General features: G+C 31.1%; 1 protein-coding gene across 1 annotated transcript; it reads right to left on the bottom strand.

Annotated features, from left to right (window-relative positions):
- Window positions 1-5,555: 5,555 nt before the first annotated feature.
- On the bottom strand, window positions 5,556-8,456 carry LOC122604901 (probable pectate lyase 5). Its single transcript, XM_043777762.1, has 4 exons — window positions 8,305-8,456; window positions 6,733-7,473; window positions 6,095-6,233; window positions 5,556-6,015 (listed from the first exon to the last, which is right to left on the bottom strand). Exons 1-4 carry the CDS (start codon window positions 8,406-8,408, stop codon window positions 5,794-5,796), a joined length of 1,206 nt encoding a protein of 401 aa, XP_043633697.1. The 5' UTR covers window positions 8,409-8,456; the 3' UTR covers window positions 5,556-5,793.
- Between the last annotated feature and the right edge of the window lie 5,994 nt (window positions 8,457-14,450).

The following is a 14,450-nucleotide window of genomic DNA, read 5'->3' as shown; positions in this document are numbered from 1 at the left end:
TGGAGAGCAATCAAAAACGAGCTAACCAAGTCACCAACAACTAGACTACTAAAACTAATAGTTTTATGTATTTATGTTCGTCTTGAGATTTTTTCCTAGTGTCCTCTAAGTTTTTCTCATCCATTTTAATTCTTTCACACTTATTAAAGTCCAGACAAAATGGGTGTATCAAATGTGGATTCTTCGCTTTCTTGTTTGTATATGTACTCTTTGGACTACTTTGCGTCTTGGCTAGTAGTCTCTCATTAATGTACGTATATCACTGCCTTTTAGGAAAAATAAAATAAAATAAAAATGATGTGGAAACAGGATACAGGTTAATTAGTTTTTCTCATTGATTTTTCATGGGCTTCTTTCTTAAGCCATGTTACTTGTCTCGTCTTGTGGCCTTGTGGGCATGTGGGGTAGAAAGGCATTTAAACTTTTGACCATCCTTCCCGGATCATTTCGGGCATTATTTTTATTCTCTAATTTTGAACAGCGAGTCAGTAAATAATATTTTGCATTCGAGACATCAAGATATCCAATTAGACAGTATGCGGAGTTCAAGTCATGTATGTCTGAGATAAATCTCAACCCTAGTGGAATTCTATAAGGTCTAATACCTTTTTAATAGGCCACCAACCCATTGAATGACATTATTATTTATTGTCATCATATCATCATTTAAAATATACATTTCTTTAATACTAAAAATAAGTACAATTACATTAATGAAAAACTCATATGATAAATATAGAAAAATAAAAACCACTACAAAATTTAAAAAAAGAAAAAAAAAAGTTAAAAAACTTACAAACTGGAATGACTATTAAGATTATGTCACTCTTAGACGTGTTGTGCAAGATCTTTTCGAAGATCGTGATGTCTATCTCTTTATCGTATGAGCAGATAATTTTTAACCCATCGTGTTATTGTAAATGTGTTTTTGTTTGACTTGTAAAATGTAAATGTTAAAGTTTTAAGATTGTTGTGATTAAAATGATAGTTGTAAGTATATAGTTTTGGCGAGGAAGATGAATGGAGGATCTTGGCATGTGTATGTAGGGCAGCGCAGAGGGCCCCAACTTTAAAGCGGACCCAATTTTTTAAGACGGGCCTCCATTTTTAAAAATTCTTATTTTTATATTAATATAATTTAAATATATATTATAAAATTATTGTTCTATATAAAACGGGTGGTTTGTTTTCCTAATGCATATATTGCAATATAAAGTTTTGTTGATTATTTTGGTGACTGTGGCAACTGTGGTAAAAAGTTTTTCAAAACTTAAGTTATTAAAGTCATACTTGCGATCGACAATGTCATAAGAGAGGTTGAATGGATTGTCAATAATAGCAATTGAGAATGATTTATTAAATAGTATTGATGATTATAAAAGTTTAATCAATGATTTTGCTTCAAAAACGACTCGAAGAAAGACATTGTTAAACCAAGAATGATATTCAATGATAATTCTAACTACCTTTATGATATGAACATTTTGTGCTTAAAGAATTTTATAAGCAATTAATATTTTTTTTTACACTTATAGTAATTATCATAATATATATATATATCTTTTTTTTTTATACTGGTCCCCATTTTTTAAATTCGATATTGCACACGGACATCGAAATTCACTTGTCGGCCCTGAGTAAGATAACATAAAAAATTTGTTTTTTTTTTAAAAGTTGATAGTCGTTTTTTCAGTTAGAAACTTTGAATTTTTATAAGTCTTACTTGTAAGATAAAAAAAAATAAAACCTTACTTTTTATAAGTCATCTTTTGATTTTTTTTCTATGAGACAAATGTTTCAATTGGATCAAAACTAACTTAAGTAGTACGTATTAAACGGCTATATTCGTCGTTGTCAACTCGTAACTTTTGACTCGACTCGAAAAGATGATTTTTTTACTTGTGACTTGAAACGTGAGTCGACTCGTAAGAGTCAGGACATTTTTAATACTACATAATATAGTATAATTATAATATGTGACGTCCTTAGAAACAAAATATAAGTTCGTTATCTTATTAAATTTACCAAAATATTACATAATTAATAGTTTTGAAACATAAACTTACAATTTATCTTTAAATTCGCAATAAAATGATCAAAACTATATAGATAACACACAAAATAATGTAGCAAGTTAAGTATAATATATAATATATAACCAAAATATCAAATTACAATATTTATAAGTTTACAACTCGTGACTCGGTCTAAGTTCACACGACGACTCGTAAAATTCTGGACAAAAACGAGTCACTTAACAAGTCGACTCATTTTTGGTATAAATCGACCCGATTCGTAAGAGTTGACTCATGACTCGTAAGAGTTTAACAATTTTTTGGACGGGCCATGGCTCTCTAAAATTCGTAAGTGGCTTCGTCACTGGGCCCAACACACCCGTTAGCATATTCTATGTCATAACTAACTCATAAGGCCTTTCCTTATAAGGACTCTGTCCTCAGGACTTCTTTACTGCCACTTCAGTATCACATCACTTTTGACTCCCCTCAGAACTTCCCCTGTCTATAAGACAAGCTTCTTGGAACTTTTTTTCCACACCATCAATTATTTTATAATTTATCTCACATATACACAAATATACACACACACACATATATATATATACACACTACACACATATAAAAAAAAAGGCCCTGCAGCAACCCCACTTTCGTTGTTCTTAATAGTCCTCGGGAGGACTCTCCCTTGAAGATGCTCTACAAACGCTCCATGCCGTTAATGTCTTGTGTCCTTGGTGCTTGGGACGCACCATGGGGACGTTTATAAGCAATGGCCTAATAACAACATGGGTCTTGGTGTGTTGGACCTAATTCACCGGTACGAATATAAACGCTATGAATGGTCTAAGTGTAAGTTGAAATCTACATCACCATCTTAGATAACGCAAAATTGCTTTTAGTTCATTCTGTCAATGTTATAACAGTTATCTTGTTGGTAGTTAAAACTTAGGTCTACCAAACTCATGGGCTCTTCTTTATGATAGAATTGAATGCATTCCTTATGCAATATACGGATGTCCCTTGGGCTCCTAAAATTGTACTTCATTTCATATCAACATCAATTTATTTTTTCTTGTTTTTGTTGATTGGTTTTGGTCATAATTTACGTCTACCGATACGAAGGGGTCTTTATGACTGAAAATGAATGCATTTTTCTGGTGCATTAAATGGTTGTAACTTTGTGTTTCTTAAGTTGTACTTCTAAAATGCGTTTCCTGTTGTTCAAATCATGAGTCGGTGAGTTTTTCATTTTCAATTATTGAGTACCTTTTTTGTACCATATTATCCAATTTTCATGTGAGGATTTGGGAATTATTATGTTGTTTTTGTGTAGTTTAGTGATTGTTTAAGCTCCCACATGGGGTCACCGTTTGATAACAGAAAAGATTTTTAGAAAAACAAAAAATAGTCTATCCATAAATAGATTATAGTAACATATCATGTAATTTTACCATTTAATATGTGTATATTCTTACAATTATATCGTAAGAACATAAATAATGAAGATAATAAATAATAGAACACAACTATCCATGGAAATTTTAGTGTCATCACTTTTATGTGATTGTGATTCATCGGAGAATTTATCCTGTGAAGTCACGTGGTTTTTTTTTTTTATAAATTTTATGAATAGTTTTATGAGGGTTTTTTTTTATTGGATTTTATGAATCTTTACCCTTAATTTTAATAAAAAATTAAAATTTTCCTAAATTGATTCAAGTTAGGAAAGTAACTTGTGAGAATCCTTATTCTTTTTATTTTACTATTTTATAATGCATTTTGTACTTTTTTAAAAAAATCTCAAAAGGTAATTTAAACTATCGAAATCACCTTTCTTCTTTATTTACAAATTTAAACATCTCTACCTAATATATATAAAATACTCTTAAAACTCAACCACTCATTTTGTTTTCTCTCTCATCAAATCTCAACTACTCATTTTTTTTTCTCTCATCCATAAATCATTTTATTCCTCTAATTTATTCAAATTCCTTTATCTCAAAAACCGTATATCGATAGATTATAAAAATTGTATGGGTGTTCTTAAAATTTCATGCTCTTTCATTAGATATGTCATTCGTTATACTTTCGATGTATTTTTAAATCTGATGGCGAAGCCCGTATGGCTAAAACATTTGCTATCACTCTATGACTTATCACCTCCTATGACTTATCACTCCGAACATCTCACCATCGTAACACGCGGATACTTTTTCTCGTTTTGACAAATATATATCCATTTTTTTTAGTTATAGTGGAGTTTGGGCTGGGAAGTGTTATATTTTTCAACTTTTCATACATAATCTTTTATATATTTGAAAGGATTTTACAGATTTTTAAAAGCTTTTTGGACCGTAGATTTTTCCTCATACTATCTTTAGAAACAAAGCTACTAAATCTGTTATTATAAAACGGACTTGTTTTTAAAAAGTTGGGGCTTTAAGTTCCAAAAATCACTCAAAAGCCCCTTACCAAACTGTGTCATAAAAGAGCATATAAAAAGAGATTGATCTTATCATACTAAGACATCCCCCAGCTGAAAGGGTTTGTTTACAAGAGATCCCAAAGGCTCTCGCTCTGAAGGCTACTATACTAGTCATAGGTGGCTCAACAGTATCGTATGACTAGGCGATCGCTTTAGGCCCCTAAAATATAAGGGTCTCGATATTTTGGATGAAGTATCATTATATAATTTAAATTACAGTAACACTCTTACTAGTTTTTGCATCAATATCTGTATCTTTTCATTAGTATTATCTCAATAACATAAGTCAAACTACCTTCTTTTTTTTTTATTTATATGTTAATGAAGTAGGCATTTAAAAGTGACCTCGCTTAAGGTATCCAAAAACCTTAAGCCGCCACCAATACTAGTTAAGTGGCTTCATGGTTGGTCCAAATTTAGTTCATTAAGCGGATTGCGTGAACGGCACGTGACCTGTAATTACGTAATTTCATCTATTGTATTATTGGCCCCTACGTTAATGTATGGCCGAAAATGTGCCCGGAAAAGTTGGTTTCATAACCTAAATCAACAACCGGCCGAAAATGTCAACGAAAAAGCGTACGTAGATCAATATATCAATCAAAATACTTATACTAAATCACATAATACTTAATCTAAAAAGTGAAAAACTTTAACCAAAACAAAATTACAAACACAAATCAAAACCCAACAACCGAAAGACCCAAAACTTTGAACCCTATCCAAAATTCCAAACGTATTCGCTCGGAAACCCAAAAACACACTTTGCCTGTAACCGTATACAAACCCACAATACATTTGCATCCCACCAATTTAATTAAGGGTCTATTTTTTTTTTAAGTCATTATGTGTTGAGCATATTAAGTGGCTTAACTAACAAATAATATTAAGTAAAATATTCATAATTAACGGTTATTTTTGTTTATTAAAGTCAGTAATAAACTTAATATTTGATTGAATAATTACGTTCCTAATTATTAAGTAAAAAAAAAAAAAAAGGCCTAAGTGATGCTTGCATTAAGTGATTGTTTAGTATAACAGCTGGAACATAATTTACCAATTAAAGCTACCAAGACATAGCAAATTTAGCTCTTGATTCATCTGCTTCAGTAAGGGTTCATAAATTGAACTCCCTAAAGTGGCAATTTGTTACATAGATACAGAGAAACAGGCTAACTATAAGCTGCAAAATTCTTTGCTTATAAAAGTAACTTAATTATATAATTATAAACACGATATCGCTTTTTTGTTAACTTAAAAAGAACAAAATGACTTTGTGGGGGTTCATGACTAGCACCGTGAACCTCTCCTGCATCCGAGCACACCTGCATTAGCCGTGATTGAGCCCACAATCGAAGATGGTCTTGCACTCAGGCTCGATGCTCTTGCATAGCTCTTGGATGCCCCTTGACCCGATGGTGTAAAATATGCACCGTTTAACATTAGGTCTCCTTCCGAACGCCAATTCCAACTCCTCCACTCGTCCTCCCCTGCCTCCTCACGTTTTGTCACCTAAAAACAGAACGGGAAAAAATATTAGCCAAGTAAAATAACTATAATACTCTTAAATTTTATGTTTTCGAAGACTTACTTCTTTGTTTTCATGATCATTTGGAGCAAGAAATCTATTTCCTTGGCTATTGATGGTTGGAGATGCACTTCCTCCAATTGCATACATTTCCCAATGAGTATAGTCATTGTTCACCACATGGAAATACCCATGCCTACATCTACATATATCAGAGAGTAATTCAGTATTACTTAAAAAAAAAGACCAAAAATTATTTCTACTATTAATTTAATATTTTTCATACCACAATGGTTTGTACAATAGTTGTACATGTGCATACAACTAAATAATTAGTTACACTATATCCACTAAAGTATATCAAGTTCAATAATAAAAGGAATCATTTTCTTCTTGCTTATCTATACTTGGAAATAATTTTACTACATTTTAAAAAGTTTCCAATCAACGGTATGTTGAAAACCGCAAGAGAAAAAACAATTTAAGGTAAATATTCTCTTGCATATAATATAGAAAAGAATGAAAACCTTCAACAACTATATAACCTAGAATAGTAACTCCAAAATAATTACTTCTTGAAAAACATGTATATTGTGTATGATAATGTAATACTGATTATCATTATTATTATTATAGCTATATATAATACAATTTTATAAATTTATTATAAGATAAGATAAAATAATAATGTGAGATCTTACCTTGGCATCCTTTGTACAAGGCCTTCACCAAAATGATTAAATGCAATTGTGACTTGCATATTCTTGTCTTGAGTCAAGGTATCACTATGTCCCAACAACATAACCTTATCATGGTGTGTCATATAATTGTTAGATATAGTAATGGCTGTGGAACCATGTATTGCATCAATTAGCCCATCATGACAATTAGCCAACGAACAATGGTCAACCCATACATGACTTCCCCCAAAAATCGAGATCCCATCGCCATCCGATATCGTCCTATACCCGTAATGGTCAGGCGAGTCGCGAACATCAGTATTTCCTCCTTGTTTACAATCATGTATATTTATACCATGAATTATAATATTTGTGACATATTGGATTGTTATACATGGCCCACCCGCGATATGAACATCGGCACCGCGGCCATCAATAGTCTTGAATGAGTTCATCATTAGTTCTTCTTTTAGTTTAATGGTCATGTCATGTGCGAAAATGATCCATAGTGGTTCATTTTGTATCACACCATATCGTAAAGTTCCTGGCTTAGGATTAACGGGGTCATCATTTTTGGAATCTGTCACGACGTATATTTTACCATCGCGTCCACCAATTGCGTGTTTGCCAAACCCGATTGCGCAATCTGCTAATCGCTGACGATTCTTTTCCCAACTTTTGTCACATCTCCAACAATCATCGATCGGATTTCCGGTCCCGCATGACAAAAATCCCATGTTCCTCCTAGATTCATTTAATTTCCTGCATTGCCAATTAAAAGACTAACTTATTTGGATTATTGCAACAATAATTAACTTTAGCTACTACATAATATTTAGAGAGGGAGGACTTTCCGTTCCTTTTTTACTTAATAGATTTAATAACTTAATAAATAAAAATAATCGTTAATTACCTATTTTTTTATTTAATATATAGGTACATTATTTATACATTCGGCCACTTAATATATTTAACACTTAATAAAAAAAAAAAAAAGCCCCGGTCATCTTTATATAAGGTAAGGATCCAACCCTTTTAAAATAAGAGATCGAATAATGCTTGATTGTACATATCATCTCTAGTGAAAATGATTCTTGTTAAAAGAGCTTTAGATCGAAAAGCTATTTTTAAAAGTACTCCGATCTATCGGGCAAAAAAGTTTTTAGGTGATGTAACGAAAAGCTTTATAAAAAGTTTTCTTTGTTTGAGAGAAATGTAAATAGGGTCCCACAAAATAATAATGATTAAAAATTAAGACACTAAACGTGACTTAAGAAATCACTCGATTATGACATAAGAATATACCCTTAATTATTATTGATCGAAAACTATGCTATATTACACTAATGATGTTTCAAATATATTTGTGCCAACATTTTCTTTTTTTAAAGGCACAAATATTCATACACAATCACACATACACGCATTTATTTCTCTAACGAGATTAGAAATTAATTGTTACTAACTTATTATAAACACATTTGTTTTAAGAGTGATTTATATCCATAATATTCAACGTTCTTTTATAATGAATGAAAAAAATATATAAAAGAAGAATTTATATATGAAAAAGAAATGGGATAGCCAATGTACCTGTGGACATGTTCTACAACAAGATTGGGATCTTGTGTTTGTGAAGAGAGAGTTGATATAGGAGCAAGAAAAGCAACAAGTAGAAAAAATATTGGCAATGCCATTGTTTTTTTTCTCTCTTTAGAAATGAGAAAAAGAAAAAAAGAAAAGAATGTGTGTCAAAAGTGTGTAGTGAATGAGATTATTAATACTAGATTTTGAGAGTACATACAAAGGCACATGGTACTTCACTCATGCAATCATAACTCATTCAAGATCATCATAAATTTTTATGTAAAAAATTAAATAATCCCAATAAAAATTGGAAATTACCATAGTAGTAGTAGTACTAGCTATATGTGGATTTCAGTCATAACTGTTTTTTATCTGAATTGTGCGTATTTATTGGGAAAATGGGGTGAAAGATTTGCAACTTTTCCGAATTGTTTTAGTTGTGACACACTTATGTTGCATCTTTTAATTTTTCATGTGTGTATTAAAGACAATAAAGTATAAAACAGCCTTTTCATGAACTTAATTGGTTGTAGATAGAGTGTAGACAATTAATGTTGAGATTTTGGTAAAAGTTTTAGCGTTCAAGATAAGTGACACATATGTAATGTTTGTCATCGAATGGAAGGTGGGCCGATTTCGGATGCTTACAACGAAACGCTGATATACTAATTGAAGGGAATTTTATGCCGATTCGATCAAGTGTACGTGGTATATAGTTGTGGACTTGTGGGATGCAATATATTTGTTTCTTAACTTCTTGGAAGATATGGGAGTATCAAACAACTTGACAGTTGATTAGTTCGTTATTTTCGTGGTGTGTGCGGGTTTTTGGTCACATAGACAAGATGCCAACAAATTGAGGTAGTTAAACAAATTTCCTTTTTGTATCATGTCATTATTTTTGCATGTCATTTTGCTTAAGTATCATGTCAATATCTTTAGTGTCGAATTAAATTTGACATCAATCATTTTGATATGATTAATTATTAGACTTTTGGTTTGTTAGTTTTAGGAGAAGTTAAGTAATTATTAGACTATTGGTCTAAGTAAATGTTAAATTTTCTAAGGCCTGTTAAACCATCGTCTCTCAAATCAACGGGAAATCGTCTGATCTGCAACAGCACCTGGCAGAGGTGTTGCTGCCTCACAAGGAAGATTTAGAGAAATTCTACAATGATAAACTAATCTTTATAAACAAAATTTACAAACTCATGTTGACCAATCAAAACTAGTAGAATTGTTTTGCTTTTTTCTTTTTTCATTTTCTTTTCTTATTTAATTGATCCACATGAGTTTGTAAATTTTATTTGTAAATATTTATTTGTAATTGTAGAATTTCTTGAAGATTTAATAAACTTTAAAAGACAAACAAAAATTTTTGGAATTGAAACAGATGCTATAACACCGATCAATTTCCCCCTTAATCAAACATATATACATCAACTTAACAAACGTTAAGAGACAAACGAAAATTTATGTAATAAAAAAATAGGATAAGTGCCTAAAAATGCAGTCAACTAATGTTCAAAAGTTATTGTGTGCACGAACTCCAGGTTAGCTTTATTGTGTTCACAAAACTTGAAGTTTTGGTTATTGTGAACATAAAACGGGATTATGGCTATATGGGACCACTTACTTTCACGTTGACTGCTTACGTGGCATGCACACAATAACTTTTTGGGATTAGTTTATGCATACAATTAAAAAAAAACATATTATTTTTTTTCAAACTCGCCGGAAACTGCAAATACTCGCCGGAAAACTTAACAATCCAATTAAACCTTCGTTTCTTAGAATTAGACCACGAAATTCGCATCAAAATACTCAAAAATTAGCCGCGAACAAACCCTCAACAAAAGTTAAACCGATTGAGACTCGTCGAAAAATTCACCGACTCGCCGGAAAAATTAAAATCACCATAACTTTGTTGTTTATTCGAGTTTCGACTTGAAACCAACACCAAACTGCTCAAAATTGTTGTCCGAAACTCAAAGAAACAACAAAGTTATGGTGATTTTAAATTTTCCGCAGAGTTGATGAATTATCCAGTGAGTCTCAATTGGTTTAACTTTTGTCGAGGGTTTGTTCGCGACTGATTTTTGAGTATTTTGGTGCCAATTTCGTTCTATAATTCGAAGAAACGAAGGTTTAATCGGATTTTTAAGTTTTTTCGGCGAGTATTTACAGTTTCCGGCGAGTTTGAAAAAAATAATCTGTTTTTTTTTTAATTATGTGCATAAACTAATCCCAAAAAGTTATTGTGTGCATAAACTAATCCCAAAAAGTTATTGTGTGCATTTCACATAAGCAGTCAACGGGTCAACATGAAAGCGGTGACCGGCTAACTTTTGACCCGGTCACTTTTGCATGCTATAGGATTATTGAACAAATTTTCTGAATACAATAAAGTTTATCTAAAGTTCGTGCACACAATAACTTTTGAGCATTAGTTGACTGCATTTCTGAGTACTTATCCCTAAAAAAATTAACAACAAAACCCATGTGCAATAGTGGTACTATAGCACCAATCAATTCCCCATCAAACATATACACACTATTAATTTCTCTTCAAATTAACTAATTAGACCATGAATTGACAATAAACATGAAATATTATAAAAGCGAAACTACTGTTTAATGGTTGATTGGCGATTTGGCATTAACATATGAAAGCGCCAAAATAAAAAATTGTAAAAAAGGTAAATAACGAACAATTTCTAAATAGGCGAACTGTAAATGTAATAAATTTAGAGGCAGAGGGGCCATGGTATCTTTAACTGAAAACGACCTTGTAAGACTTTATGTAGGTTCACATTAGGGGTGTTAAAAAAATTTCCCAAACCAAAACATCGACGAATCGTACCTAAAAACCAAACTATTAAGGGTTTTGTTAGTGACAGCCCTTAGGGTTATCAGTAAAAACTAATTGGGTGCATTAAAATTTGTACATTGCTGTTAGAAAAATCAGAGGGCGGTTTTTAATATATAATGTACAAGTTTTTAAGCATATAATATGTTGTTAGTGACAGCCCTTAGGGTTGTCATTATCATTTTCCAAATATTAATACTACTATTTTATATACTTAACTTGCATAAATAATCATAGATTTTGAGATATATATATATATATATATATATATATGCTTAATTGTTTGATATACTCCGTACAAATGGAAAAATAGATTCAATCAGTAACTTATAAACCAAATCATTCAGGTGGATTAGACATTACATTGTTTTAAAATGAGTCATGTAAGAGTATTATTTTTCAAGGTCTCATAGTCGAGCCTTGACAAAGTAAGTTTTTCTTTTTTGGAAGCTTTTAATGGAGATTTGTTAATCGAATGTGTTCTTTAAAACAAATCTGATTAAAACAATGTATGTTAGATCTTCTGACATTTATAAGTAATTCATGGCAAAAAAACAGAGTACTAAATGTTAAAAGTAAACACTATGCAACTTAAGTTCAAATCAAAATCATACCAACTGCTCGAATTACACTAAAGTCTAAAGATGAGGGCATAGGCACAGACCAATTCGTTTTGAAATTTCGTATTTTTTTTAACCCACGACCGCACGAGCATGCAATGTGCTATAAACAAGTCTACAAAATCAATAAATATTAAACAAATACTATATAATGAAATAACAATATATCATTTACTTTGAACTAGCACGGTATCTGCACAATGCGGCGGTGTTCGTGGCGGCAACGATTTGATTGTGGGGGACGACTGTTGGTGATAGAGGCGGCATCGAGTGATGTGTATAATTGATGTAAACGATTAATGAAGATATTTTGAAAGATAATTGACTGGTAGTATAATATAATCATCAACGATATTTTAGACATTTTTCAAAATGTAACTTTCAACGTAAGAATTATTCTTTTTATATTATAGGCTAGATATCAATATGTAGAATTAATTTAATGGTAACTATATAGCTGAATAAAAAAACCAAAAAAATGTTTATTTAATCTCTAGTTAAACAACTATTTTGGTTTAGGTTTAAATTACTGAAAATAGAACCGGAATATTTTTATTATTCAGTTTCTAGTTAACCGATTTCTGTTTACCATCTATGAATACTCCTATTTCATACATGTTCTACACATGCACCTACTTTTGTGGTTGATTTTTCAAAAAAGTTGCACCATTTTAATACTGAATACCTAGCTAGCAATGTGAAAGGAAAAAAATTATCAAAATTTAGGGTGGCTAGAAATTATTGCCTTTAGAAAATTATATAAGAATATTGTATATATACATACAATTGAGTCAATATTTCAATTTTTAAAATAATTTAAACAAGAATGTTGAATCCGTTTACAGGTATCAATTGCTTAGATTGGAACTTTAAACGGGCCATTTTGATTGTTTTGTAATGTAGATAAACTAGATGGAATAATATTTAGTAATAAAAACTTAAAGTGGTAGAAGTAGAAGATTGAGAAAGTGGTGTTTGGTGTGACATGAAACAAATAGACTATATATAACTTTTATAGATAGATACTCTTTTTAATTATAAGAGGTGCTGAGTATTAATATGACAAAGATATATGGTATAAAATATGATGATGTTTAGACGAAAATCAAGTATTGAATTACACAGGATCATAGCTCTCAAACCGAAGTCAAGGGAACCTTTTGATGCAAAGTGCCATAGTCTTTATATTATTCTATAGCTTTTATAAGAAGGTTCACAAGTGCAATTTAGTAAAGTTGATGACACTGCATGTATATAATGAAAGTGATTGCGAATTTGCCATTTATGTATGCTAGCTTATAAATAGAATTTGCGATTTAAGTAGCATATGGCAAAAATTGCGGTCGGATATTAGACCCGCCGGTTTGAAAATATTTGTTGTTTGAAGGCATGTTTGTGATCAAGTGGAATATAAAGAAACGTAAGGGAAAAAAATGTTAATGATGTCATCACGATAATATTAAACATTTGATGACGCATCCTTTTATAAAATGTCAAATTAATTTTGAACGAAATTCGTAAATCCACAACTAATAATATAGAACATATATTATTAGAGTAAATTGAGTCAAAAATGATAATTATTTCATTTTTGATAAATAGAATTAAAGTAATACAAAGTTAAAAAGTTAAAAGGAATTAGAGTTTTTCTGAATCTTACTTGCTTCGCACCGGTCAAATAACGTTTCATTATTCTGTTAAATGTTTAGAAACTAGATACGAGTATAAGGTAATTAGTAGCTGCATACGTTCTGACTGAGTGTTCAAAACTTCTCAACAAGTTAACATCCGAAACTTTAACCAAATGTTGACAATGTTTAGTTATAAGATCCGATCGACACTTTGATGTTAATTTACAAGATGTTTCCAAAATGTCTGCTTTAATCATTCACTAATATTAGATCTTCTATTAGCACAGTAATATATATGATGATTAGACAACGAAATTAAAGATTGGCATGTACAACGTCAATTCTTCACAAATCACTAAGACAAACCGACACAAGTCTAATCTAATCACTTTTTATAGCGACAAGTAATAAAAGCTGTTTTTAGTACACCAGATTTAGCTGCACCGACACTTTTTTTTTTATAACTGTCGGCACTTTCATACCTTTCTATTTCACATTATAGACGTTGGTTTTGTTTGTGTTAAACTGTCAACATCCTGATAGTTGAGGGTAGTCATTTGAACTTTGTGGTAACTTTCTTTTGTCATAGCCAGTGATCTATCTAAATTTATGAAGTGTTTGGAGCAAGGTGTTTGTATTTTGTAATGGGTTTAGGGTATATGATATCGTTACAGTTACGGATTAAGTAATTTTTTTCAAATTCAGATTTAATTAAAATATAGTTCCGGTTTTTAGTGGCAGAGGTTTTATTGAATTTCAAATGAGACGGTATGTAGTATCTACTTTTATTGGTTTCGAGATCGTTATCAAGAAAATACCAAAATATTGACGTTATCATACTGTACGGTACTACACAAATCACATGAGAGACTCTATGGATATTTTGTTTTGATGACGGCTATTTGTATTCTTGTGATATCAAGAGAATAAGAGCTACACATTTATCCCCAATTACACATTTATCCCCAATTACACATTTCTATCGTAACGTTCGTATAAATTTTGGCAGTGGAAGACAAAATATATGATCTT

This window comes from Erigeron canadensis, chromosome 1 (genome assembly GCF_010389155.1).
Source record: "Erigeron canadensis isolate Cc75 chromosome 1, C_canadensis_v1, whole genome shotgun sequence".
NCBI classification, from domain to species: domain Eukaryota; kingdom Viridiplantae; phylum Streptophyta; class Magnoliopsida; order Asterales; family Asteraceae; genus Erigeron; species Erigeron canadensis.
The sequence above is the reverse complement of the archived record's forward strand: the minus strand, read 5'-3'. Positions and strand labels throughout refer to the sequence as shown.

What these genes read in the sequence shown, in the direction of transcription:
- LOC122604901 (XM_043777762.1), bottom strand. Translation starts at nt 8,408, where the DNA reads ATGGCATTGCCAATATTTTTTCTACTTGTTGCTTTTCTTGCTCCTATA. An exon ending in GTTGTAGAACATGTCCACAG is followed by an intron (nt 7,474 to 8,304) that starts GTACATTGGCTA and finishes TTGGCAATGCAG; the next exon opens with GAAATTAAATGAATCTAGGA. An exon ending in CTTGTACAAAGGATGCCAAG is followed by an intron (nt 6,234 to 6,732) that starts GTAAGATCTCAC and finishes TGATATATGTAG; the next exon opens with ATGTAGGCATGGGTATTTCC.